General features: G+C 33.7%; 1 protein-coding gene and 2 long non-coding RNA genes across 3 annotated transcripts; all 3 read right to left on the reverse strand.

The window, feature by feature from the left end:
- Nucleotides 1-2,880: 2,880 nt before the first annotated feature.
- On the reverse strand, nucleotides 2,881-6,042 carry LOC108211587 (uncharacterized). The gene is made up of 3 exons (XR_010287686.1): nucleotides 5,609-6,042; nucleotides 3,990-4,164; nucleotides 2,881-3,214 (listed from the first exon to the last, which is right to left on the reverse strand). It is a non-coding gene; the product is annotated as an uncharacterized LOC108211587 (long non-coding RNA).
- A 2,024-nt stretch (nucleotides 6,043-8,066) lies between these two features.
- LOC135149299 (uncharacterized) lies at nucleotides 8,067-11,228 on the reverse strand. The gene is made up of 3 exons (XR_010287687.1): nucleotides 10,795-11,228; nucleotides 9,176-9,350; nucleotides 8,067-8,400 (listed from the first exon to the last, which is right to left on the reverse strand). It is a non-coding gene; the product is annotated as an uncharacterized LOC135149299 (long non-coding RNA).
- A 9,422-nt stretch (nucleotides 11,229-20,650) lies between these two features.
- On the reverse strand, nucleotides 20,651-22,506 carry LOC108204062 (protein FAR1-RELATED SEQUENCE 5-like). Its single transcript, XM_017373350.2, has 4 exons — nucleotides 22,116-22,506; nucleotides 21,480-21,973; nucleotides 21,284-21,395; nucleotides 20,651-21,159 (listed from the first exon to the last, which is right to left on the reverse strand). Exons 1-4 carry the CDS (start codon nucleotides 22,504-22,506, stop codon nucleotides 20,651-20,653), a joined length of 1,506 nt encoding a protein of 501 aa, XP_017228839.1.
- Nucleotides 22,507-27,196: the final 4,690 nt, after the last annotated feature.

Below are 27,196 nucleotides of genomic sequence, written 5' to 3' on the forward strand. Positions count from 1 at the left end.
TACATCAACTGGAATGTCAGTTCTCAGAGGCATTCAACTCATCACTTCACTCAACTGCAAGTGGATCACATACTATATTTTCTATAAGGTACTACTTATTTCATGAGCATGTCTATCGTATTTCTTGAATGAATTCATGAGTATTAAAATTGTCTATACATAGGACTTGTGAATTTATTTAAAATCCAGTACCTCGTGCTTTTTGCTATTATATGTGATTTCCATGTTTATTGATTTGCATGCTTAGATGGTGATTATATGTTTTAGCATAAGTGTTTGTTATTTCAAATTATTTAAATTATGATGCATGACAATTAAATGACTTATTTGTTCATTATTTAAATGATTAGAGATGACATGAAGCATGACTTAATTATGTTATTTTTCTTAATCTATACCTCTTTAACAATTGGTATCTAGTAGAGAAATTTATCATAATCTAGTTGTGATATATCTGTATTTGTGAACATACTTAGGATCATTGTCTAGGTTGAATTCACTTATATTGTTATATAATCTGAAGCATGATTTTTTTTTCTAGACTTGTAACCTATATCAGTAATTGGTATGTGGTTAGAATCTAGTTAGAATTTAGTCATGATATACTAGTATTTGTGGAGTTACTTAGATTTTTTCTAGGCTGAATCCATTTATATTAGTGTATATATTTGAAGCATAACTTTTTGTGTTGGATATTTGATGATTTATTAATTGATATTTTATTTCATGTCTAATTGCATATAGTTGTGATACTTTTAGTGTTAGTGATATTTTGCATGCTTATATGTAGATCACTAATATTAATTGTTAATATTTTCTACGAGGAGTTGTGTGATTTTACTTGTACTCAATACTTACATGTATAGGACTCGTGAACTTTTCTTCAACTTTCCCTCGGGCTTGCGAATATCTTTGTATGATTGTCATGATTTTAGTTGTTATTTGCTTATCTGATAATTATATGATATTTCGTAAGTAATTTTTATTTTATCTTAGTTAAATTGTTATCCATGACAATTATATGCTTATTTGTTTCATGATTGACTTTGATAGAATAATAGAAGCATGATTAATTCACGTTTTGAAATATTTAATTGGTATCTCTTTTTGATGCTTTATTGATGTTTTATTTGTGAATTGATTGTGATGTATTGACACTGGTGAAATATTGTTGCATATTTCTTAAAACCACTGGTGCTAATATATTTTAGGCGTTTAATATTTTGAGTACAAGGGAGACAACGTAATCGTTATTCTGTCTCATATTTATGTTCTGGAGTGGTGAGTTTCTTCAAAGAAATTTTGTTATCAATTGATTTCAATAATTGGTATCCACTACTCTATTTCATAAATATTTCTTAGAATATTTTACATCAATACATGAAGCGTCATAGGACGAGACATTTGATTATCTTGTATTTGTGTACTTGGTGATCTTTGTCACTTGTAGCGTCTGTTTTTGACGATGTGCTAGTATGATGCTTTTTTAACTAATTATTGTGGCGAGCGCTTTATACACTGTAGCACATAAATTTTCTTTTTCCCTTCTAAAATTGTAGTAAAAAACAGGAATCTGTGTCTTTTTCAAAGACAAGTTCATTTAATTTTTTTTTTTTTGCATAGATTTAGACTCTCATACTCAAACCAGTTTTTTAAAGGAAAATTTTGATTCTTTCATCTGTTGTGATTGTCATTCTTTATGCAAATCATTTTTACAATCACAACTGATTCATTTTTCCTCAAAAGATAAAATGCAATGCTTCCATTTAAAATTATAGATTTTCTAAAGTGCATTTATATCTCATTCTGTTCTTCGGAGCTTAATCAGCCTCTTGGCTTTCCTAGATAGTCATAAGGTTGAAAACAAACAATCTTTATCCCAGAATATAAAACAAAATTCAGAACACATCTCAACTTTCCCCCTAGAGTGATAAGGAACTTATTAGACAAAAAGTCAATGAGGGAGAAACTGTACTCGTTACAGCAAATAAAGATGTGAGGGACAGTGTACCCACAGCTCTACCTCTCAAGGAGAAAATGTGTTTTCAAAATTGAGGCAACTGTTGTTCATCTGCATTCTCTCAAAAGAATATAGAGCTGAAAAGGCAATAAAACAGTCTCTGGAATCATTCTCTCAACAGGATGAGTTCATTGAAATTCGCTCGTCAGCCAGAGCATCTTGTATTGAGTCAAGCACATCATCAGTAATCACTCTGATGAAGAGCCTAAACAAAAATCTTATGGACATAATACAAGAGAGTGCAGAGTAAGGTTAAAGGTTTTGTTCCCGGTAGATAAGATGGTTGATGCCTTTACAGGTGTAAGGAGGAAACAAGGATCTCAATCGCCAAATATTCAGGATTCTCGTCTCCCTCCCCAGATAAGAACAGATCTGGATCCAATCAGAATGGATTTCCTATTTATAGGAGATCGGCAACTCTCTAACTATGAGTCAATTTATTGATGAGTCGGTTGAGGATCGGGGATTTACGAAACCCCATTGCACCGCCAGTGACCTCTCTTGAATGGGCTATGGTGATTTTCTCATACAGGTACAGAAGACCATACTTTGAGTGCTGAGAGAAACACTATGAGCCAAACACTGAGAGTTAAACACTTGGTGAGTTATGAGAAGAACTAGTGAGATATCAGCATGAGAAATATGTGAGCATGAGTGAGTGCAAACACATAGGATTTTGAGAAAAGTGAAACACTTGTGAGGTACATATTGTGACATCCCTCAAATCCGGGGGTCTGGATCTGGTGCCACGTGTAAATAAAAATAATTTAAAACCTGTATTTTTGAGTCACTGAAAGAAAAACAATTTAAAACCTGTATCTTTGAAAGAAAGTAAATACAAATATTTCAAAACCTGGATATTTTTAAAAAAATGATTTAAATTAAAATCAAATTCACCCCCTGAAAACAGGATCGCATACAGGTTACAGCATTGAAATCAGAAACTAAAACTATCAAATTTCATTACAAATTAAACTGCATTATCAGCTAAACATCGATAAGAAGAGTAGCTGATAACCAAATAAACAAATCTCATTTCCAACTGAATTGAATTGCAGAACTCCAACTGCATCTAGTCTTAATCACATCGTCCCGGATACCCTACCTAACAATTTTCCTGAACTCAACCACTTGCAATCATTGCCTATCATTACTCTTTACGCGCAGTCTTTAGTGAATCATCTTTATCCCTAGCTGAAAAAGGTTAGAAGGAATAGCAAGAATGAGCAATAATGCTCAGCAAGAATATGATAGGTGGAAGCAACAAGATATATATATTTAAGTGAATCAGAATGTTGAAGTGAAAGTAAACTCTGGATTAAACATGATGTTGTAAACCAACAGTTCAGTATAAAAGAGTAAAATGGTAAACAATGATAAAACAGTTCTGCATCAATATATGAATTTAAAGCTGTAGAAATAAAAATAACTTCCATTATCTTTTGAACATAAGATAATCTCCTTTGAAACTAATCAATATTTAATTGGGTTTAAATAAGACACCTGGCTATAACAGATGATCAGTCATGCTATAGTCCATAAACCAAGCTTATTCAGCAAGGTTGACAAATATTACGAATTCCGGTAATCCGGGCTAAAGGAGCCACCTTTCACGCTGGGCCGATGTCTGAGCCTCTTACGCAAAACTACCCAATATATTAAATTTAAAAGCTACAGCTTTAACATGATTTGGTAAATTCAAGAATTCAAGTGGCTTTTCTTGTTAAACAAATTTATTTTGTAGCAAATCAAAATAGTTACTACTTTTAGTAGTTTGAAAATCTTTTATCAAAATCAAAGTTTAAATAGTGAGTCAAAGGTATTATCAATTCAACTGCAGGTATTCAATTACTAAACATGATTCACAAGAATGATGTCACGATAAAAATGAATCATGTCATGAAAGAGAGGTCAGGGTCAAGAAGAAGATAAAAATCGCTTACTCTTAACTAAGGGTAGAAATACTTGCCTTAACTCCGACGTCTAGTCACGATTCTAATAGCACTATACCGCACAATCATATCTTTCTAAGCAGCTTCTGACAATACTCTTTCTACGTCTGTCATCTCAGATTATTCTTGCTTCAACTTGCAACACCATCGGATTAATTCTGAACATTCTCGATATACACGTCTTGATCTATTCTACACGATAGTAGGATAATATCTCAGTCGTCGGATTAAAAGAACTAGCTAATTCCAAATAGTATAGGAACCGCGAACATCTACCCTTCGCATATCCGTATATAGTAAACATGAATATATACAGATATCCACATAACAATATATACACATTGGATCAGTCGGCACATAACCACATAGTCAATAAACAATCAATACATATTCCAGTGCACATATAATATAATGCTATTAACTATCAAATATTTATTAATCAATAAACACCGCTAATTTTTAACAAAATTTCGGCAGCATCTCCTCTATTTATCGGACTACCCACCTGTTTACAATACCAACAACCAACCAATACTATTGCTAACACGCGAATTATTAATATAAAAGGATGTCTTGACTTAGTAACACATAAGAAAATCTTTTAGCACAATTGCTAATTCACTATACACAAAATACGTTTAATATAAATATGCAAGGTCAACTGAGCCAATAAATTTAATAATCAATCATATGCAATCAACCAAGTATAACCTCATACTATGCATTAACAAAGAAAGAAAACTAGAGCAAATATTTCAAACAGCCTTCACTCTATGATTTTTAATAAATTGAAAATTTATCATTTTAATATGAAATTTTTATGAGACATTCCTAAACATTATTCCAATCTACTACAAAAATTTCAGAAGCAAATTCAATGTTTAAGGGAGTAAAACAGGGCTTGCAAGTCAGGACCTGAATCTGTCCTGCAGAACCAGCCCCACGCTAAGAATTTTAATAAATAGAAAAATTGGTATATTTGTATAAAATTTTAATGACACATTCCAGGCCCCAACATCTAACTCCAGCAAAATTTTCAGCAGCAAATTTAATTATAAGGTAGCATAAAAGGGCCTGAAACATGACACATAAATCTGCCCACAATTTTCTGCGCATACCATATTAAAACGGTCATATCTCCTAGCTCGCTCATCGAATCGATTCGATTCTTTCACGCACATAAACTAGACTCTGAGGAGCACATAACCACACAAAGATTAAGCATATAATTCAAATCTATTAGCCCAGAATTGTACTGCAAAACAGATCAGCAGCAACCTAGAATTCGACAGATTATGTGTAGCCCAATACTTAAGCTCTTGAAACACCATTCTGAAAACATTTACACAAAATCTCGAACTTGAAAGCTTGAATACTCAGTTATACATTCCCATAATTCAAGTACCCAAGTCACCCAATTATACTACTAGTTGGCGTACTAATTATAATCAACCTACAACAACTAATTCAAATATCAATTAAGCACAATTCAATCATACAATTACTAACACCAATCTCAATCTCAAAAATTCAACCAACCTCCAATTACAAGCATATAATCAGTTTATGTACATACAAGCACATATATGTATATACGTCTATATCTATTTTAACAAAGAGAAACTATGCTTTATACCTACTGATCTATAACTGATGCAGGGCTATGGTAGAGGAAGAAACACGCGGTGGCGGTCCGGCGGCGCCTGGTCGGAACCCGCGACGGCGGTCATCAGAGAACGACGGAGAAAGATTAAGAAAAAAAACAACTAATGGATAGTGGCTTGTAGAAGAAAAAGAGAAAAGGTGAGAGAGGGAGGTGAGCCAGAGAGATTGAGAGACTGATGTAAATAAAAGGAAGAAAAGGAATGGCGGTGAAGAAAAACAATGTCACGTGCTTTGGCCAAAGACTGCCACGTTTGGTTTTAAAGCTGAATAACCACCCACACACCCGCTATTTAGTTGATTTACAGGATAACTCGCCATAAAACTTTCTCGAAAAATTACCAAACTAATTTTATAAATCTCCGCATATTATAAAACTAATAAAATAAAAGTTTCGGGATTTATAGAGCTTTGTCAAAATTTATACAAATTTTAGAAGTTAGCTGCGTTTAGAAACTAATTAAAAATCATGTCCTTATAGAAATAAGATTTTTAATATTTTAAAAACTCCTAAAAATATTTACTATCATCATTAAATAATTAAAAGAAATTTTGAAATCACTTTCATATTTCCAGGAATTCATTTTCCTAAAATCCGTTTTTAAGAAAATCATAAAACAGTTATAAACAATACAACAGTTAGTAACAAATATACACACAAGCATAAGTTACATTCAGATGATAAACTTAACCATAGAACAAGTAATTCACGTATTTGACATGGTATTCAATTCAAATAGACAACAAAATTCCAATACCCTAATGAACCGGAAAAATAATTTAAACATATACTTTGAGAATTATGAAACTAGAATAAAATATTAAATTTTATTCCACATTTTCTGAAGAATCACAAATAAACTAACAAAATAAATTTTGAAAAATCCGGGTCGTCACAATCTACCCCCCTTAAAAGGATTCCGTCCTCGGAATCACCGAAAAGCAAACTAGAGCGTACGATCACTGTAATCCGTAATACTCTTTCTTTCTTATATAAAATTTTTGTTGATCGACCCGCATTGTCATCCGTTTTCATCCCTGGTGCTTCCTCCAACAAAGTCTTAATTCATGTTGGCAACTTGGTTGGCATACCTCCAAACTATTAGAGATAACAAGAACCTTGAAGATTTAAAAGTATGACATATTTCATATTTCGAAGCAAATGTCACGTGATTGTGGTCATATGATTATGAGAGTGTTAAATAAATCTCATTTGAAATGAGAGATAACTGAGAGATCAATATGATCTAAAGAACTCAGTGTTGCGTGTCTAGATTAAGACACTACTAAAGGTAGTTAACCTTCTTGTATATACAACACACACAAGTGATGGCGTCCCATCCAACTTCTATCACACAGACAGATAGTCCTTGTGTCCCCTATAAGTAGGGTTGTTCACATCAGTTAGAGTAGAGAATATGAAAGGGTTTGAAATGATGAAAAGTAAAAATATATTTTTTATAGAATATCTTTATGAAAGTGATGTCAGAACAAATCATTGATGGGGAAAGAAATCAATATAATCAACAATGTGGAAGGTATTGTCAGGATTCTCAAAAATGTCTTTTTGATAGATTCTTTTGATAACTTGTTTTCATTCTAGTGATTCTTCTTGACGTTCTTGTGATCACTTGCATATATTATCGTAGACTAGCAATAGCCTCTAACGATCCCATCATTGATAGCGTTGTCAGTCAGAAGTCTTATCCAACTTTATACAATCATCACCATAGAGCGTTGACGTCTTAACTCGCTTATGAGTACTAGATCGAGGAATCTAACACGAATTCTACGTAGCTCTAACGCTCACTACTTAACTATATACAAAGCTTTAATCTCGGACTTGTTAACATCTCTATTCTTTCACCAATTCTAGATATCTATGACAACTATCAGAAGATGACTCTCCAAATAATACTCAACACTTGGCATATACTATAAATGATATATTAGACTATGTGAGAATCTCTACCGGCCCGACCTCAACTGGTTCTAGCTTGAAGGTTCTGCTGATAGGTCAAACTTCGATCCTCTTAGAATAATTTAACTCTAAATTGGTCAATATATCAGGGACCGGAAGAACTAGAGTTAGGAATTGTGATGTCTAACACTTACACTTAATCATCTCGTCCCATTTTAGTCTGCTCAGAAAGACTATCCCCAAATAGTCTTACGATACCTCTATGTGAGGTTTCACCATGTAATCTTTTTTTTATCAAACCTATTATTACCATCTACATTCTGATTTCAATAACTTATAACCTGTAGCTCTGATACCAACTGTGACATCCCTCAAATCCGGGGGTCTGGATCTGGTGCCACGTGTAAATAAAAATAATTTAAAACCTGTATTTTTGAGTCACTGAAAGAAAAACAATTTAAAACCTGTATCTTTGAAAGAAAGTAAATACAAATATTTCAAAACCTGGATATTTTTAAAAAAATGATTTAAATTAAAATCAAATTCACCCCCTGAAAACAGGATCGCATACAGGTTACAGCATTGAAATCAGAAACTAAAACTATCAAATTTCATTACAAATTAAACTGCATTATCAGCTAAACATCGATAAGAAGAGTAGCTGATAACCAAATAAACAAATCTCATTTCCAACTGAATTGAATTGCAGAACTCCAACTGCATCTAGTCTTAATCACATCGTCCCGGATACCCTACCTAACAATTTTCCTGAACTCAACCACTTGCAATCATTGCCTATCATTACTCTTTACGCGCAGTCTTTAGTGAATCATCTTTATCCCTAGCTGAAAAAGGTTAGAAGGAATAGCAAGAATGAGCAATAATGCTCAGCAAGAATATGATAGGTGGAAGCAACAAGATATATATATTTAAGTGAATCAGAATGTTGAAGTGAAAGTAAACTCTGGATTAAACATGATGTTGTAAACCAACAGTTCAGTATAAAAGAGTAAAATGGTAAACAATGATAAAACAGTTCTGCATCAATATATGAATTTAAAGCTGTAGAAATAAAAATAACTTCCATTATCTTTTGAACATAAGATAATCTCCTTTGAAACTAATCAATATTTAATTGGGTTTAAATAAGACACCTGGCTATAACAGATGATCAGTCATGCTATAGTCCATAAACCAAGCTTATTCAGCAAGGTTGACAAATATTACGAATTCCGGTAATCCGGGCTAAAGGAGCCACCTTTCACGCTGGGCCGATGTCTGAGCCTCTTACGCAAAACTACCCAATATATTAAATTTAAAAGCTACAGCTTTAACATGATTTGGTAAATTCAAGAATTCAAGTGGCTTTTCTTGTTAAACAAATTTATTTTGTAGCAAATCAAAATAGTTACTACTTTTAGTAGTTTGAAAATCTTTTATCAAAATCAAAGTTTAAATAGTGAGTCAAAGGTATTATCAATTCAACTGCAGGTATTCAATTACTAAACATGATTCACAAGAATGATGTCACGATAAAAATGAATCATGTCATGAAAGAGAGGTCAGGGTCAAGAAGAAGATAAAAATCGCTTACTCTTAACTAAGGGTAGAAATACTTGCCTTAACTCCGACGTCTAGTCACGATTCTAATAGCACTATACCGCACAATCATATCTTTCTAAGCAGCTTCTGACAATACTCTTTCTACGTCTGTCATCTCAGATTATTCTTGCTTCAACTTGCAACACCATCGGATTAATTCTGAACATTCTCGATATACACGTCTTGATCTATTCTACACGATAGTAGGATAATATCTCAGTCGTCGGATTAAAAGAACTAGCTAATTCCAAATAGTATAGGAACCGCGAACATCTACCCTTCGCATATCCGTATATAGTAAACATGAATATATACAGATATCCACATAACAATATATACACATTGGATCAGTCGGCACATAACCACATAGTCAATAAACAATCAATACATATTCCAGTGCACATATAATATAATGCTATTAACTATCAAATATTTATTAATCAATAAACACCGCTAATTTTTAACAAAATTTCGGCAGCATCTCCTCTATTTATCGGACTACCCACCTGTTTACAATACCAACAACCAACCAATACTATTGCTAACACGCGAATTATTAATATAAAAGGATGTCTTGACTTAGTAACACATAAGAAAATCTTTTAGCACAATTGCTAATTCACTATACACAAAATACGTTTAATATAAATATGCAAGGTCAACTGAGCCAATAAATTTAATAATCAATCATATGCAATCAACCAAGTATAACCTCATACTATGCACTAACAAAGAAAGAAAACTAGAGCAAATATTTCAAACAGCCTTCACTCTATGATTTTTAATAAATTGAAAATTTATCATTTTAATATGAAATTTTTATGAGACATTCCTAAACATTATTCCAATCTACTACAAAAATTTCAGAAGCAAATTCAATGTTTAAGGGAGTAAAACAGGGCTTGCAAGTCAGGACCTGAATCTGTCCTGCAGAACCAGCCCCACGCTAAGAATTTTAATAAATAGAAAAATTGGTATATTTGTATAAAATTTTAATGACACATTCCAGGCCCCAACATCTAACTCCAGCAAAATTTTCAGCAGCAAATTTAATTATAAGGTAGCATAAAAGGGCCTGAAACATGACACATAAATCTGCCCACAATTTTCTGCGCATACCATATTAAAACGGTCATATCTCCTAGCTCGCTCATCGAATCGATTCGATTCTTTCACGCACATAAACTAGACTCTGAGGAGCACATAACCACACAAAGATTAAGCATATAATTCAAATCTATTAGCCCAGAATTGTACTGCAAAACAGATCAGCAGCAACCTAGAATTCGACAGATTATGTGTAGCCCAATACTTAAGCTCTTGAAACACCATTCTGAAAACATTTACACAAAATCTCGAACTTGAAAGCTTGAATACTCAGTTATACATTCCCATAATTCAAGTACCCAAGTCACCCAATTATACTACTAGTTGGCGTACTAATTATAATCAACCTACAACAACTAATTCAAATATCAATTAAGCACAATTCAATCATACAATTACTAACACCAATCTCAATCTCAAAAATTCAACCAACCTCCAATTACAAGCATATAATCAGTTTATGTACATACAAGCACATATATGTATATACGTCTATATCTATTTTAACAAAGAGAAACTATGCTTTATACCTACTGATCTATAACTGATGCAGGGCTATGGTAGAGGAAGAAACACGCGGTGGCGGTCCGGCGGCGCCTGGTCGGAACCCGCGACGGCGGTCATCAGAGAACGACGGAGAAAGATTAAGAAAAAAAACAACTAATGGATAGTGGCTTGTAGAAGAAAAAGAGAAAAGGTGAGAGAGGGAGGTGAGCCAGAGAGATTGAGAGACTGATGTAAATAAAAGGAAGAAAAGGAATGGCGGTGAAGAAAAACAATGTCACGTGCTTTGGCCAAAGACTGCCACGTTTGGTTTTAAAGCTGAATAACCACCCACACACCCGCTATTTAGTTGATTTACAGGATAACTCGCCATAAAACTTTCTCGAAAAATTACCAAACTAATTTTATAAATCTCCGCATATTATAAAACTAATAAAATAAAAGTTTCGGGATTTATAGAGCTTTGTCAAAATTTATACAAATTTTAGAAGTTAGCTGCGTTTAGAAACTAATTAAAAATCATGTCCTTATAGAAATAAGATTTTTAATATTTTAAAAACTCCTAAAAATATTTACTATCATCATTAAATAATTAAAAGAAATTTTGAAATCACTTTCATATTTCCAGGAATTCATTTTCCTAAAATCCGTTTTTAAGAAAATCATAAAACAGTTATAAACAATACAACAGTTAGTAACAAATATACACACAAGCATAAGTTACATTCAGATGATAAACTTAACCATAGAACAAGTAATTCACGTATTTGACATGGTATTCAATTCAAATAGACAACAAAATTCCAATACCCTAATGAACCGGAAAAATAATTTAAACATATACTTTGAGAATTATGAAACTAGAATAAAATATTAAATTTTATTCCACATTTTCTGAAGAATCACAAATAAACTAACAAAATAAATTTTGAAAAATCCGGGTCGTCACACATATATTAATAATTGGTATTGAAAGAAAACAAGTTGTTGAAGAATTGACGGAAGCAACTACGGTTCATTTCATTTCACGGTGTGAACTTATGGTTGATGATTCTCTTGAATCAAGTGTCTTCACAGACATTGAGGAGGACTTAGGCCTTACCCATAACTAAGCCTTTGTCTAACCTCCCAGACCAAACAACTCTGGATCCTTAATTGGATAAGCCACTTAGTGGTTGGCAACTTGTGGACCATGATTTGGATTTATCTAATGAGTCTGCAGGGACTGGGAATTACGAACTCCTATTGCACCACGGGTGACCCCCTACAAGGGCGGCTAAGGTGATTTTCTTGCAGGTACTCAACATTTTGGAAGCTCAGTATTTGTGTGGAGGGATACACTTACAGAACTCGTGAGTGACACCCTTACCCAAAAACCGAGAGAAAATTGAGTGTTGAGTGATACACCTGCAGAACATTTTAGTGAGACACCTACTAATTACCAAATTTATACCTAAAGACAAAGTGGATGTTGTTACTGGAATGTCAGTTTTTATTCATTACTTTTCCGTTTGGAACCTATTCTTTCAGCATAGGGAACCCAATCAAAGTAAACCCTTCTTCTGAACTCTTTTTTCGACCCCAGCTTTAGCGTTGTTTAGTTCTCTATGGGGAGATTATCTTTTGGTACAGGAAGCATTGTACACGTTCCTTGACCATATTTGATACCACATATCCTCGGAGGATTCCACAACTAAGGGGAAGAATATATTTAAGGGGAGAATATATGGAATGGGGAAGAAAAAGTAAGTTAGCTTTCTTCTATTTTCTACAACTAAGGGGGAGTAAACTACTCTTTAGCAGTGTACTACTGAGGGGAGATTCATCTTTCAACTAAGGAGGAGGATTGATCTTTCATCTAAGGAAGATAGCTACTTATCACTAAGGGGAACCTGATTTAGGTAATGGGAAGAGAAGTAAATAACTCATGTACACCTCACCACTGTATTGCATTCTTATTCAGGTGGTACGTGGTATGATTCCTAGGAAGTAGTGGTATTGGTTCACCACTATCTTTGTCATAGGGAGAAGCATAAGCAAAGACTTGTTCTTTACTTGTGAGGAATCACGGTGATACATTTATTCTTCAGTAAGTGGTAGACATGAACTTATTCATTACCACTGAAGAATTCAATGAAGCTCCTGATTGTTCTTTGCATAATGGAATGTTTTGAATTCTCTTCAAGACAGACTATGAGGATTATCTGACAAGTAAGCAAGAACCATAGAAATAAAGGTGATATGCACATCTGTTATTTTTATTCATCAAATCTGGACATTTATTATATGATCCAGAAACTTTGTAGCATTATTTACTAGTCCAGGACTTTACTAGTGTTAGTTGAGTTATCTTCCAGAGGATTTGCTTGTTATGATTAACAAACAAATAGGGGGAGATTGTAAGTTTAAATGTAAAGACAACCCTATCTATTACATAGGGATGATAACTGAACAATAGAACAGGACAAGTAAATAACACTACGTCTGCACCGGAATCGGAAGATACGAAGACAAAGATTGAAGAAGCCATCTACAGTCTTGAAGGAATAATTTCACTGGAAGAAGTTCATTAATATGTTCATGCCTCAGTGAAGAATAAAGATTGGAGTATTTAAGATTGTGGAAGCAAGTAAGATGTTTTCTAAGTACTCGGAAGATTTCAGTGCAACCCCTGAAGCAAGATATTTCTATATATCTTGGTTGGTTATTTATAATCAACAAACTCAAGCATAAACTAACCTAGAATCGACTGATCAATGTTTGTTGACAAAGATAGTACAATGTGTGACTTCAGTGTTAGTCGCTTGTGAACCAGACCAGTGCACTAAGCGTCAGCACGTACGGAGTTTGCAAAGTATTTATCGATCGAAAAATTGATCCATTCATAACAAGTCATTTGTTCCAAAGCCAAGCCAAGCCAAATGTATAGCCTCTGCAAGCTATGCCAAAGATTACTGCTCAACTGTCATAAGCTTCCACGGAAAGCCATATTTAGAAGTGACCAATTTTATATGTGTACACTTATATATTTGTATATGTACAAATATAATTATATATGTATATATGTATATTTAATTAAATATGATATATATAATATATATGTATATATGTTTTTAAACATATGTATATGTATATTTATATGTATATATATTTAAATAAATATATATGTATATAGTATATGTATTTATATTTTACATAAATATTTATATATTTAAGTGTATATATATTAATAATATTATATTATGTGCATAAATATATCTCTATTTAGAGAGAGTTATATATATATATATATATATATATATATATATATATATATCTTTATATATATTTATATTTATATTTACATATAATTATATGTATATTATATAGGGGCTGTTCCACAACCACAGTTGGATAATTATTTAAATATATCCAAGTTAATTACAACCGTTGATTTATCAGCGGACGATCAAGATTAAAAGGTCTTACGTAGGCCTGTCAATGGAGCGAAAATCCGATCCGACCCGATCCGATCCGAGGTCATTTTAGCGGATATGGATTCGATAAAAAAAAATCCGATCCGAAATTCGATCCGATTAAAAAAATCCGATTATAAATGGACCGGATATGGATTTAGGGTGATCCGATCCGTTTGTAACCCGATCCGGTTAATATATATATATATATATATTATATAATAATATATTTATTTATTTCTCATAAATATTTTACCTACTGCTTGTATCATGATGTAAATAATAAATTCATTTTTATTTGAATTAACAGGTGTAACAAGGAAATGGTACCGGTGTGGTTTCTCTTTGTGCTAAACATTGTGCTCTGCATCTGGTATATTTGGTGACAGAGTCCTGGAGTGGAAGCTTGCTGATCCTTTTAAATTTTATTTATGAACAATTTAGTTTGTAATTTGTTTTGAGACTTGGGATGTAATGTTTGACTTTGCAATTTAAATTTTAACATTGTTATTTACTTGTTTTATTTGTATTTTAGATAATGTTAAAGCCATTTAAAAAATATATATTAGTAAGTAAATGGATTGGATATCCGATCCGAGATCCGTGATCCGAACGGATATGGATATGGATCGGCTTAAAAAAATCCGGTCCCGATCCGATCCGAATCCGAATCCGATAAAATAAATGGATATGGATATGGATTGAGGTCGATCCGATCCAAACCCGATCCATTGACAGACTCTTACGCTCTATGATTAAGCGTATACGCCACATGATCTAGCGTAAGTCTGTTCTTACGCTATACAATATAGCAGAGCGGTTTTTTTTTTTTGCGGAACCGGCTTCGTTATTTTGTATAGCGTATTGTGGATAAACAAACTAACCACACAAAAAAACCTATCCACAGTAGCAATTTCAACCCGAATCAAGCGATTTCAACCCGAGTCAAGCGATTTCAACTGATTTCAACCCGAATCAAGCGATTTCTGGTGCATATGCTCTTGTATATGTGTGTGTATTATCTGTGTGTGCGTATATACGTGTGTGTATATGGTTTTTTGTATGTAGATTTTGATTCTTCTTTATGAATGTGTGTATAGATTCATAGATGTATATATGTGCGTAGATTTTGGTAAATTTAGCATATTTAGTTCAATTTTTAGTTCATTTTTGAGCTGGGGATTTGTGGATCTCTTTATTTTTACTTTGAATTTGTAATTTGATTTTGAGTTCGATAGTTAGATTGTTGGTATAGTTTAAAATTGTTTGGATTTTATTGAATTTTTTAGTTTGAATTTTTGTTTAATTTGGAGTTAGGGTTTTATAGTTTATATTTTGGTAAAGTTTAATTTTTCTTTGGATTTGTTGATTCTTTTTGGTTTGATTTCGAATTTTTAGTTAGATTGTTGGTAAAGTTTTAATTTTTTATGGATTTTATTGATTTGTTTAGTTCGAATTTTTAGTTTAATTATAAATTGGGGTTTGATAGTGTAGATTTTGGTAAAATTTAGCTTTTTATTTGAATTTGTCTATCTTTTTAGTTTGATATTAAATTATAGTTAGATTTTTGAAGTGGATAGTTTAGATTGTTGGCGAAGATTGAATTTTGATAGTTGATGTTGAATGTGTTAAGATTATTGATTTGTTGGTTGTTAAGATTGTTGTTGGTGGGAATTGTTGGTTTGATTTTGACCTTGATGTTGTTTGTTGGTTGATAATATAATTGTAGAAATGGCGAATGATTTTTGTGGACCGGTTGATGATTCGGTACTTCGCAATCCAGCAAAGCATATAAGCACATCAATTTGGCATGACATTCAAAGAGATAAATTGCAAATCCGTCAAAATACGTCTCAACTCAATCAGTGGGTACTGAATGATTATCAAGTGCATCTATTGCAACAATGGGGGTTCGGGATGTTTGCAAACCCACGGACGGTTATGCAAAATGATGTCTGCTTGATCACTGCATTGGTGGAGCGTTGGAGGCCCGAAACTAATATATTTCACTTCACATTCGGGGAGATGACAGTGACCCTAGAAGATGTGTATATGTTGATGGGTCTACCAGTTGTTGGGGAGGCGGTCAGACTTAACTTTGATGTGGTGGCATCACTTACATGGCTACATGCATGGCGCGATCCAAATCTTTCAGTTTAATAAAGGAAAACGGCTTGGGATCGTGGTGGTGTTAAATTAAGTTTTCTGAGAGAAATGTATCGTGTATGTCCTTCGGATGCGGATCGGGACGTTCAGGAGATATACACCCAGGGTATGTTTTCTATTTGTGTGGGGCGATATTGTTTCCTACAAAGTCCAACAATGTAGCTCACCCCCGACTGATCGCGTTTCTACTTGATACCAAAAAATTTTATGGATATGCTTAGGGGGCCTGTAGGAACAATCGGACCTTGGCCTGCGTTTTATGATACTAATTAAAAGTTCGAAAAGAATATTAACCTTAATCGCTACGGCGCAAGCGATTCAAATTCACGTCTTCTACTGTATTCCCTGATTCACCTTTAACGAAGTGTGGCCTTCGATCTCCCAAGCTGTGCCTCTCCTTAAAGCTCCGAAAACCCAAAACCCTAGCTGTCTCCTTGAAAAAAACGTCTGCCTCCCTCAAACTCTAGGATGAATTCGTTTTGGTGTGTCTTTCAGCTTTAGGAGAACGAGAATATATATAGGCTACAGTAGGGATCATGGACCATTATTAGGTCAGGCCTTCCAATGACATTCCGGGCCAAGCCCAATGTCATTAAATATTAATTCAATCCACTAAAGAATTAATATTTGCACTACCTTTCTTAATTCCGTAAATTAATTATTTAATTCGGCTCCCATATTAATTGCTTATAAATTCCCCATGTTTAAGATATCGCATGTCCATTACTTAAATTAATTTCTGACAATTAATTTAATCAATATCTTTTATCCTTGATCATCCACTCAACCTTATAATTATGCAAGAACAAATCTGCCTGCAGGACTAAAGCATAATTATCTTTATGAGCTTTCAAGAGGACATCATCACCCGAATATATTTTTCGGACATGGTTTCCTTTTATAGTCAATATCCCACTCTGTATATATGTTATTGCCCAATACATAAATTCGTAATTTAAAATAAATTATTTAACTTATGAGTCAAGGAATGTGCATTAAATACAAGTGTCAATCACTATATCCGGATTAAGAACTTAAGCATTAATAACATTATAGAATCTTAGTTCTTTATTGTCAGAATAAAGAAACAATTATTCTACTATTTTGATCCCGTTCAATATACACAAAGTATATAAGTGTTATTCAATAGTCAAGATAAACTATTTCCAAATAATACTTCAGTCGTTCCAATGGTTTGTCTAACACCATTTAGACTGTGAACCTTTATTATATTATATAAGGAGTTTGACAATCTAATCTTCTGTTATCCCATTTGATACCAGATTGTCAACAATATATAATATACAGACAATGTGAAAACATGTATTCAAGATTCTCAAATAATTGTTACATACTTCAAACGAATATTTTAGTATAACCCTAACAGGGCCGCGGTGCTTGGTTATTTATATAGAAATCTTTGTGAGGCAAGCGATAAAAACTGCAAGCAAATAACCGGTTGCACTATGATTTTGATGCTATGGGCTCGTGAGAGATTACGCCCGGGACAATCAAAGATAGCTGAAAATACTAGTCACATGTGGCCTAGGGCCTTTGCATGGGCGATTGCTCCGGTTGCTGCTGGAAAGTCGAAATATTTCAATATTCATCACCATATTGATGCATATAGAGCAATGTTTGATAATTTTGATACGAGATGGGTTCATTGGACTCCCTATACACGTTTCAATCGGAGGTATGACGAGCATTTTTACCAAGCTCGACTTGCCAGTATTGCTCATTTTCCGCTCATTTTTTTCGAGGACATAGAGTATCAACTGCCGAGAGGGTTACAAGGCAGTTCGGCATGCCATTGTGGTTACTGCAAGCTCCCTTGAAGACATGGATAAAATAAGGTTTCAAAATGAAAACACATTAATGAAAGTGGATCTTCGATACTACAACAATTATGTGCAAATATGGAATGCCTTTGTCGAGGATGGAGTTGGTATAATACAGCCACCGGAGAATCTGATTACCCTTGAAACATATATGGATTGGTACTACAACATCACAAAACTGAAGATTGTGCCACCTTCAAGGGCTATAAAAGACCCGGTAATGTTCCAACAACCACAAGACAAGTGCGATGTCTCTAAGGCCCTGGATTTGGTATGTTTTTAATAACAATATCACCTTTTGATCGTCATTTTTAGTTTGTTGCATTTTGAGTTTGTTGCATTGTGAATATGTTGGATAATTATTGTCTACTGTTTTTTTATATAGATCATCACAACTGCTCGAGGTATGAGCGAACTTTGTATGCATGACATGCCCCTGATATTTCATGATTCTTTATTACCAATATTTGTGAGAGGGTATGATGAGCTCATGCTTGAGACGTTCGGACCGACATATGAAAGGCCCGACTTCAAAAATGTTTTGCCTAAAAGAAAGGCAAGAAGGACTGCGGAAGCTAGTAGTGAACCGTTTTAGAGTAATTACTTTAGAGACTACAAAGATTATCAACAACAACAAACTCAATTCGATTATGCTGCTAGTGGTCCGTTCGATACTGAACAATTTGATATCGGGCCTAGTGCCCCTCAGTATGATGTCGGAGTTTCTCAATTCCAGTTTGAGCAACCATTTGGTGAAGAATGCTATAGGCCGATGTTATTTGTTGATCCTACTGTTCAAGTGGATCAACCCATTGCTCGTGATGATCCTAATGTTCCATTTTTGGATCTACCCCCGGAGGTAATGATCCGTGTTTTAAATTATCGCAATTGTCTCATTTTGGATTGTTTTAAATTTTAGGATATGTTATCTATGCCAACCCAATATGTGAAGGGACATCCTCTCAAGCCCCTCAACCAAACAAAGGTGGACTGGTTAAAAACACATTGGTGGAGTGGAGGGCCGATTGACAAGGCTGATTTGCCTCAATTCTGTAGCGAAGCTTCGGTGAGATCCTTGGAACCGGGTCATCTTGTTGAGTACTCTATTATGGACGAGTATTGTAAATTGCTCGAAACGAGGGAATTGATGCTCTATAGTGATTCCGATACGGCGGCCTCATATTATTTTATGAATCCATGGTTTTTCCAAGTGATGGCCACATATCATTCCAAAAAGAAGAATCCTTTAAGGGGAAAAGCATCAGAATGGGATAAATTTGATGGTGATTGTAAAGCATATGGCACACTCGATAAAGGAGCACGAAATATTACTAATTACACTTACATTCTCATGCCGGTTTCCACGGAGGGACACTGGCTACTTTTTTTGTGGTCAGTAAAAGATTACCGAGTGACATTGTTCGATTCTCTCCGAGATGATGCCCCACTTATGTCTCTGAGAGAAGTATATGCTAAGGAGTACTATGTTGTGGTAAATCTCTAATTCTCCTTACTATCTTTTCATGGAATCTCTATTTTTTCTTTTTAAGTAATTTTTTTTTCATGCATGTGATTTATAGGAGAAATTGATGCCTATCATTTTCCACCGACTAGATCAGGAAAATTATCCAGAGGAATCAATTATATTTCTAGAAGTTGAACCAGTGAAGATCTGGCCCAAGCAAGGAAATGGCCATGATTGTGGTGTTTTTGTTATGAAATACATAGATTGTATTTTAACATGTTCTACGGATAATTGGCTTGGTAGGGATTGGGATGACGACGTTTTAACCATATTCTGTCATCGAATCGGATGGGAACTTCATAAGAAATTAGCCCGACATCCAAGAGAAACAGCGAATCAAGCTAGATTAGCCGGACTGTAGATTAGTATGATTGTAGATTAGCCGAATTGTATTTTGTTGGATTCTAGTGAATTTTAATTTAAATTCAGTTGGATTTGTTTTCAAGTTGCATTTGATTTCAGTTGCATTTTGGTTTCATATTGATTGTAGTTGGATTGTTGGATTTTGCATGGGATTGTTGGATTTTTGATTTTGTAGTGTTGGAAACAGAATGCAGGATTTTGTACTGTTAGATTTTAGATTGTTGATTGCAGGAAACAGAATGCTCTGTTTCTACATTTTGCATGTGCTTACGCTATATAATAGGGCGTAAGACTAGAGCAAAACGCAAAAACAGAGCATTCTCTCTGGTCTTACGCTATATAATATGGCGTAAGCGCAAAAATAGAGCATTTTCTCTGGTCTTACTCTATATAATATAGCGTAAGCGCAGAGCAAAATGCAAAAAACAGAGCATTTTCTCTGTGCTTACGCTCTTTTACGTATCGTTGGGACTCTATAACCTCTCTACCAACATCAACACACCAAAACTTGCATCAAACATCCCAACATGCATCAAATATCCCACCATGCATTCTCGGTGACGATCAAAACATAATATTTTCTATACTCCTCTTGGATCGTTGTTTTATATGCTTCGTAATGCTTGTAAATTGCATTGCTCTCTTTCTCAATCACAACATAAGCTCCACTTTCTTTGAGTTCGTGTTGAAAATGTCTGAACATTTCTTTCGTGTAAGTAAATTCCGCATGATTCTCCAATGATGATGATTTTATTTTGGATCTTTCCTTATTCTTTGTTTCATAATCAGCCTCTCTTTCACGTAAATATTGTTTCTCCAATGCTTTTTGTGAATTCTCTATGAACTCTTTCAAACCGGTACTAGCATTGACAAATTCATCGAAGAAAGAATTCATTGACTCACTTCTAGAGGTAGTGGTCATCCCGGTTGTGAAGTGAAGTTTAGTGTAAACATGGACCCACTTGTGTCGAATGGAGTACATATTTTGTAACCAAGAATGGTTCATCAAATCATATTTTTCAACTAATGCCTCCCACCTATCTTCGAATTGTGCAACCGTTAGTGACTTATAGATGCAAGAGTTAAAATCTTCTTTGAAGTGATCATGATTTGCATATAAATGCGATAACTTTTCCACCAAATTTTGTACTTATATGCCACGTACAAAATAAATGATTTGTGTTCGGCAAAACTTCGGCAATTGCGTTTCCAATAGCAATGTCTTGATCGGTGATGATCGTTTGTGGAGCTTTGTTCCCGATAGCCTCCAACCAATTCTTAAACACCCATAAGTAAGATTTTTTAGTCTCATCCCTTATCAGGGCAAATCCAAACAAAATCGACTAATAATGGTGATTTACCCCCGTAAATGGCACAAACGGCATGCAATACCTATTAGTACGATAGGTGGAGTAAAAAACAACAACATCTCCGAAATTTTGGTAGGCATTGAGTGATCTCGGATCAACCCACAACATGACCCGCACACGATTTTCCTCATCCACGTCAACTTTATAGAAAAATTCACATTGACTATTACCTTTCAATTCTCGAAGTAATGCCAAACCCTCTGAAGCATCAGTCGAATCGAACACATAATGTCGAATATTACGCAATACATTCCGAACATCTTGACTACCAAATCTAATATTCTCCAACCCACCCGTTAACTCCCTTAACACATTTAATGTTTTTGAAAGCCCAATACTCGATCTATTCAATGTCACAATTAATTGCCGAATAACGGGAGTTATATTCCTTGGCCTTTGCATAAAATGCACTTCATCTTTTGAAATCATCTTGTGATTGTGTTTCAAATCGACTAATGTCACTTCCCATTTCTTCAAAATTTTCCCTATTAACAACGTACATCTGCGCCGTACAATCCGTTCTACCAATAGAATCCCTATTTCTCCTCTTTTTTTGAACATCCATATCTTCACCCAAGGACTTGGGTACTAATCAACCACCCTTTCGATATATATATAAACGCGAACAAATGTCTCTAGTTTTCACACGCCTATGTGTGGTTCTAATTATCACTTCAAAACCAACACGTCTACCATAATCTCTATAGAACATCTCCGCTTCATCTAAACTATCAAACAATCGACCAACACAAGGACAAACTTCATTCAAATCATTTTTCGGATTATCACAAAAATCATCAACAAATTCATCACCAACTTCCTCAACAACATCATCACCAACCTCCTCAACATCATCACCAACCTCCTCAAAAACATCATCATCATTATCACTATCGTAAACATCTACTATTATTGGGGGGGTTTTAACATCATCTTCTTTTTCGATTTCTATTCTAGGTTTATTAGGTGTGACGGGTTTATTAGGGGATGGTAATTTTGAAAATATGTAAGATGCCATGAGAATAATAGAAATCTAACCTTGATAAAGAAGTCCAAGCTCCAAGCTTCAAATTTCAAGCTCTAAACTTCATTAAAGATCTAATTAAGCTCCAAGTATAAGCTTCTAAACTCCAATAAAGATCTAATTAAGCTTCAAAGTATAAGCTTCTAAACTGCAATAAAGATCTAAGCTTCAAACTATAAGTTTTGTGTATTTGGTGTGTATTGGATTTGTATGCTCTAAAAATGGTACTCCCTCCGTCCCAAAATACATGTCACTTTGACTTTTTGCATGTAATTTAATGTGCAAATAAAACATACTTCTATACATTATTTTTCAAATTTTTTTTTTCTGAATAAAAGTATAACATCCGTATTTTTATTCAGAAAAAGAAAATTTGAAAAATAATATATAGACATATGTTTTATTTGCACCTCAAATTACGTAAGAAAAGTCAAAGTGACATGTATTGTGGGATGGAGGGAGTAAATAGGAGGAACAAGGCGTGTTTGAGAAGCTGTGGAGGAAGAAAAAGTATAAAGTAGCGTACACGCTGTATAATACAGCGTAAACAGAGCTTACGCTATATTAAAGAGCGTAAACGCTTTTTTGAGTCAGCGTAAGCACAATCTCTTTATTGATTTCTGTGCGTTGATTGCCTTTTTTTGGACGATTGGAGATGAGTTGGATGGATAAGCTAGTTATCCAACCGTGGTTTTGGAACATTTAAATATATTCTCATATATTTAAATATATGAGAATGTATTTAAATATATGTGTATATATATATATTACTATATGTTTGTATAAATATTATTTATATATATATATATACTTTTCTTTATATATTTATGTTTATATTTATATTTATAAATAACTATATATATATCTCTATATATATTTATATATAGATGTATTTACATATAATTATATATTATATATATTTGAATATATGAGAATATATTTAAATATATGTACATATATATTATTATATGTTGATGTGCTAGAAATTATACCTTTTATAAATCGCAAGCGCACGATCACCGTTTTAATATTTAAGATTCGATCCACAGAGATTAAAATATTTTTCACAAACCTTTTATTTTTAAATCTAGGCGAATTAGAACATTAATTTGCGAAAAAGTTTTTTCTAAATTAAATCTAAAATTAAGTCTAAAGAGAAATTTAATTAAAATAAATAATTACTAACTAGTTTTACAAAATGTGGACATGATAATTATTATTAAATTAAATCTCACCCCGAAACTTGGTATATTCAGTACTCAATTGATTCGGCAAGCAACATTAAAACAACACAAGGCATGAGCAGGTGATTTGACTAAAACGCAGTAAACCAAACAATAACATATAAACTTATCGAAAGCCAGCCAAGATACTCAGTAACTTATTCAAATAAAACAAAAAGAAAAAAGAAAAACCAAAAACCAGTGACTCGAGACTAACAGAACTCGATTCGGTGAGGCTTACCAATTTCAGAGCAACTCGACACTACTCTACTACACAAAACTTAACAGCATGATTACAGTAGAAAACTCAACTAAATAGTATTTGACATAGCAATTAAAACTAAACACTCGATTTAAGAACAGACGCCAGCAGCCAAAACTAGACCCAGCCAACATACTTGCGACTCGAAAACGAAACTCGGGACTGACTCGACAAACACAGTGCAGCAAACTCGTTGATGAACTCGGCAAACTACTCACAATTTAAACCAGAAATCGCAGCAACAAACAAAACTCTAACTGAAGACATGCTTGACTCGTGAAACACTGGCGACCATAACTCGGAAACCAGCGGAGCAAAGAAAATGAAACAGGGGAACTCAGTACAAGAAAAGCAGAGCAATCGGCGACTAAAAACCCTGAACTAAAATCTATAAACAATCAATCAATTCCAGGCAAAGAACTCAGCTAAACTCGACTCTGTTGTAACACAGTAAATCAGCTTTGGACAAAGACAATTAAACATAGTACAGCAGCTCGGAAAACAGGACAAACAAAACTCAAGATTTCAAACAAAATAATAAAACCCAATGAATGACTCGGCAACTCGGTGGAGACTCGGCAAGATTCAACTCAGAAACCAAAACGGGAGCAAAAACAGAGCACTGGCAGTTGTGTATTGCGAGCATATAAGGTGGGTTTACTCCTAATTAAAAGAAAATAAACTAACGAAACAAGAAACAGGGGTGTGAGTAATTTTATTATAAAACAATTACCAAACGAGTGATTTAACCAAAATGGCTGCTGATCTTCTTAAATAAAAACCTAAATCCCGAATTAACACTAATATATGGTAGCCATTAATTCTAAATATTTAACCCCCACACAAATCATCTTTTGTGCTAGAGTTTTAAGTTTCTACCAAAAATTAAATTTAAAAAGTAAGAGATCTACACTAATCACAAGCTCAATGATTCTTCATTTCCCAAAAGCTTAAAAAGCACGTGGTGGTACTTAAAAGAATCATACAACTTGGAGAAAATAAATTAAAAAGACAATACAAGATTAAGCTAAAAGAGATTTGCATATAAATTAAAAAGTGTATACAAGCTTGGAAAGGAAATTTGGGCTAGCAAAATGTAAATCTATCTAAGATACTAACTATAGAAATGACTAGGTAGAAAAGGTGGGTAGGTGGCTAGGTTCGTTATTACAAGTAAAAGGAAAGGGGTATTTATAACTAAAGAATTAGGGTTTAGGGTTAGGGTGGCTCAATCTTGACCATCCATGTGCCTTGTGTGTTGGGAAGATTGTGGCCCTCCATGTGTCCCTTACTTGCCAATTCTTTTTTTTCTTCTTTTTCTTGCATTTCTTCTTCTTTCTTTATTTATCTACGATTTCCTGAAATAAAATAAATAAGCGATTAATACTACGAAAATAAACAAAAGATAAGCATTTAAATATGCAAAAATATGGACTAATCATATGTTCATATAAATAATATAGATATGTGGGCCACCATTCAAGAGAGGGACTCCTTATATGGAGTTACATAGCGCACCACTATAAATCATCAATTTTATTATAAATTCTGTTATAGAATAAATATAAAACGTGATTCTAATATAAAATACTACAAAATAAATCTATTTTAAGTAATTTAACACTTAAAATTTAATTAAAAAAAGTATATTTTCGAAACTGATTCTACAACAGAATAATTCTGGATGATTATTATTCTGTTATAGAATCATGTTGAGATATTGCATAATTTTAGATGATCTTTGGAATAAAAAAATTGTATAACTTCGTTTTCGGTTTAATAATCAAATTTGAAATTATATTTCATAAAAAATATAATAGAATATATATTATGTATATATTTATAATGGTGTGCTACGTAACTCCATATAAGAGGGTATGCTATGGAGTGCTACCCTAGATATGTGTATATATTTATATATACTTTTATTTATTAATATAATCACAACATAATATATTATATATTATATTATATGCATGCATGGAGATGATGTCATATGTCTACTACAACCACTAGTACAAACTGGACTTTCAGCGTCGGTCAAATAACCCCTAAGGCGTCGGTTAAGTGGCATTGCAAATGTAGGAGACGCTATAGGTATAGGTCTACAGCGTCGGTTACGTTGGCGACGCTTTTGGTTGATCATTAGCGTCGGTGGTCAATAATGCCGACGCTATTGGGATAGCTATTTCGTCAGTTTTTGAAAATGCCGACGCTATTACACTTATCTATTGCGACGGTTCTGGAAAACGCCGACATTGTTGGTCCTATCTATTGCGTCGGTTCTAAAAAATGCCGACGTTGTTGCTGCTATCTATCCTGTCGGTTCTGGAAAACGCCGACGCTATGGTTCTTACCAATTGCGTCGGGTGTTTGAATAATCGACGCCTAAAGTATTTTTTTGTAAAAAAAAATATTTTTGTTTTTTTTAGCATTTAGCAATTTACTATGATCAAAAGAATAAGCTCAAAACACATAAAAAAGATAAACCATCAATTCAATCTTATTAATAAAAAAGTATTACATAGTTATTTATTACAATAACAAATATGTCTCCACAAAGCACCCACCATTGAGATTTAACACAAACATACTACAGTCAAATAGATACTATACTGTGATTGCATTTCACTGTCTCATCTTTAACCTTGAATCATCTTCAAGCAAAAAAGAACTACTAACAACATTGTTTGAATCTTCAGCCATTAACATCCTCATGGCAGATATTACATGTCAGTCAAATAAAATATATCAGGGATAAGTTGTATATTTTTTTTAAGTCTGCAAATAATCTAATAACAGTAAATATGAGGTTGTAAAGCATCATGTTTCAAAAACAAAAAAAATGGTTGTAAAACATCAATGATAAAGTGCCCCCTCCCCCCTGTTATTACAAGATAAATTAATGTTTAACAGTAACAAGTACTTTTCCTATTTTAATCACTCATTGTATCAAAGAAGATGATAGTCTAAGAGAGTTAAAATTAAAAACCAACTCTGTTACATGGTGAAAATGAAACATATGTGAAGGAAGATCACTTCAGACTTACATCTGGGAAAAGGCTACGTGTACCATACATTATTTGGCAGATAACTGCTGGAGTTATCACAGTGTAAAAAAGGTGCCAGACCCTGCAGATCACCTGGAAAGTAATCAGTGCATACATAAGGCATGATCTGAGATTTGACGGTCAATACC

This window comes from Daucus carota, chromosome 9, assembly GCF_001625215.2.
Source record: "Daucus carota subsp. sativus chromosome 9, DH1 v3.0, whole genome shotgun sequence".
In the NCBI taxonomy this organism is placed as follows: domain Eukaryota; kingdom Viridiplantae; phylum Streptophyta; class Magnoliopsida; order Apiales; family Apiaceae; genus Daucus; species Daucus carota.

What these genes read in the sequence shown, in the direction of transcription:
- LOC108204062 (XM_017373350.2), bottom strand. Translation starts at nt 22,506, where the DNA reads ATGGCATCTTACATATTTTCAAAATTACCATCCCCTAATAAACCCGTC. An exon ending in CGTTTGTGCCATTTACGGGG is followed by an intron (nt 21,396 to 21,479) that starts GTAAATCACCAT and finishes TGGGTGTTTAAG; the next exon opens with AATTGGTTGGAGGCTATCGG. An exon ending in GAACACAAATCATTTATTTT is followed by an intron (nt 21,160 to 21,283) that starts GTACGTGGCATA and finishes CACAATTCGAAG; the next exon opens with ATAGGTGGGAGGCATTAGTT.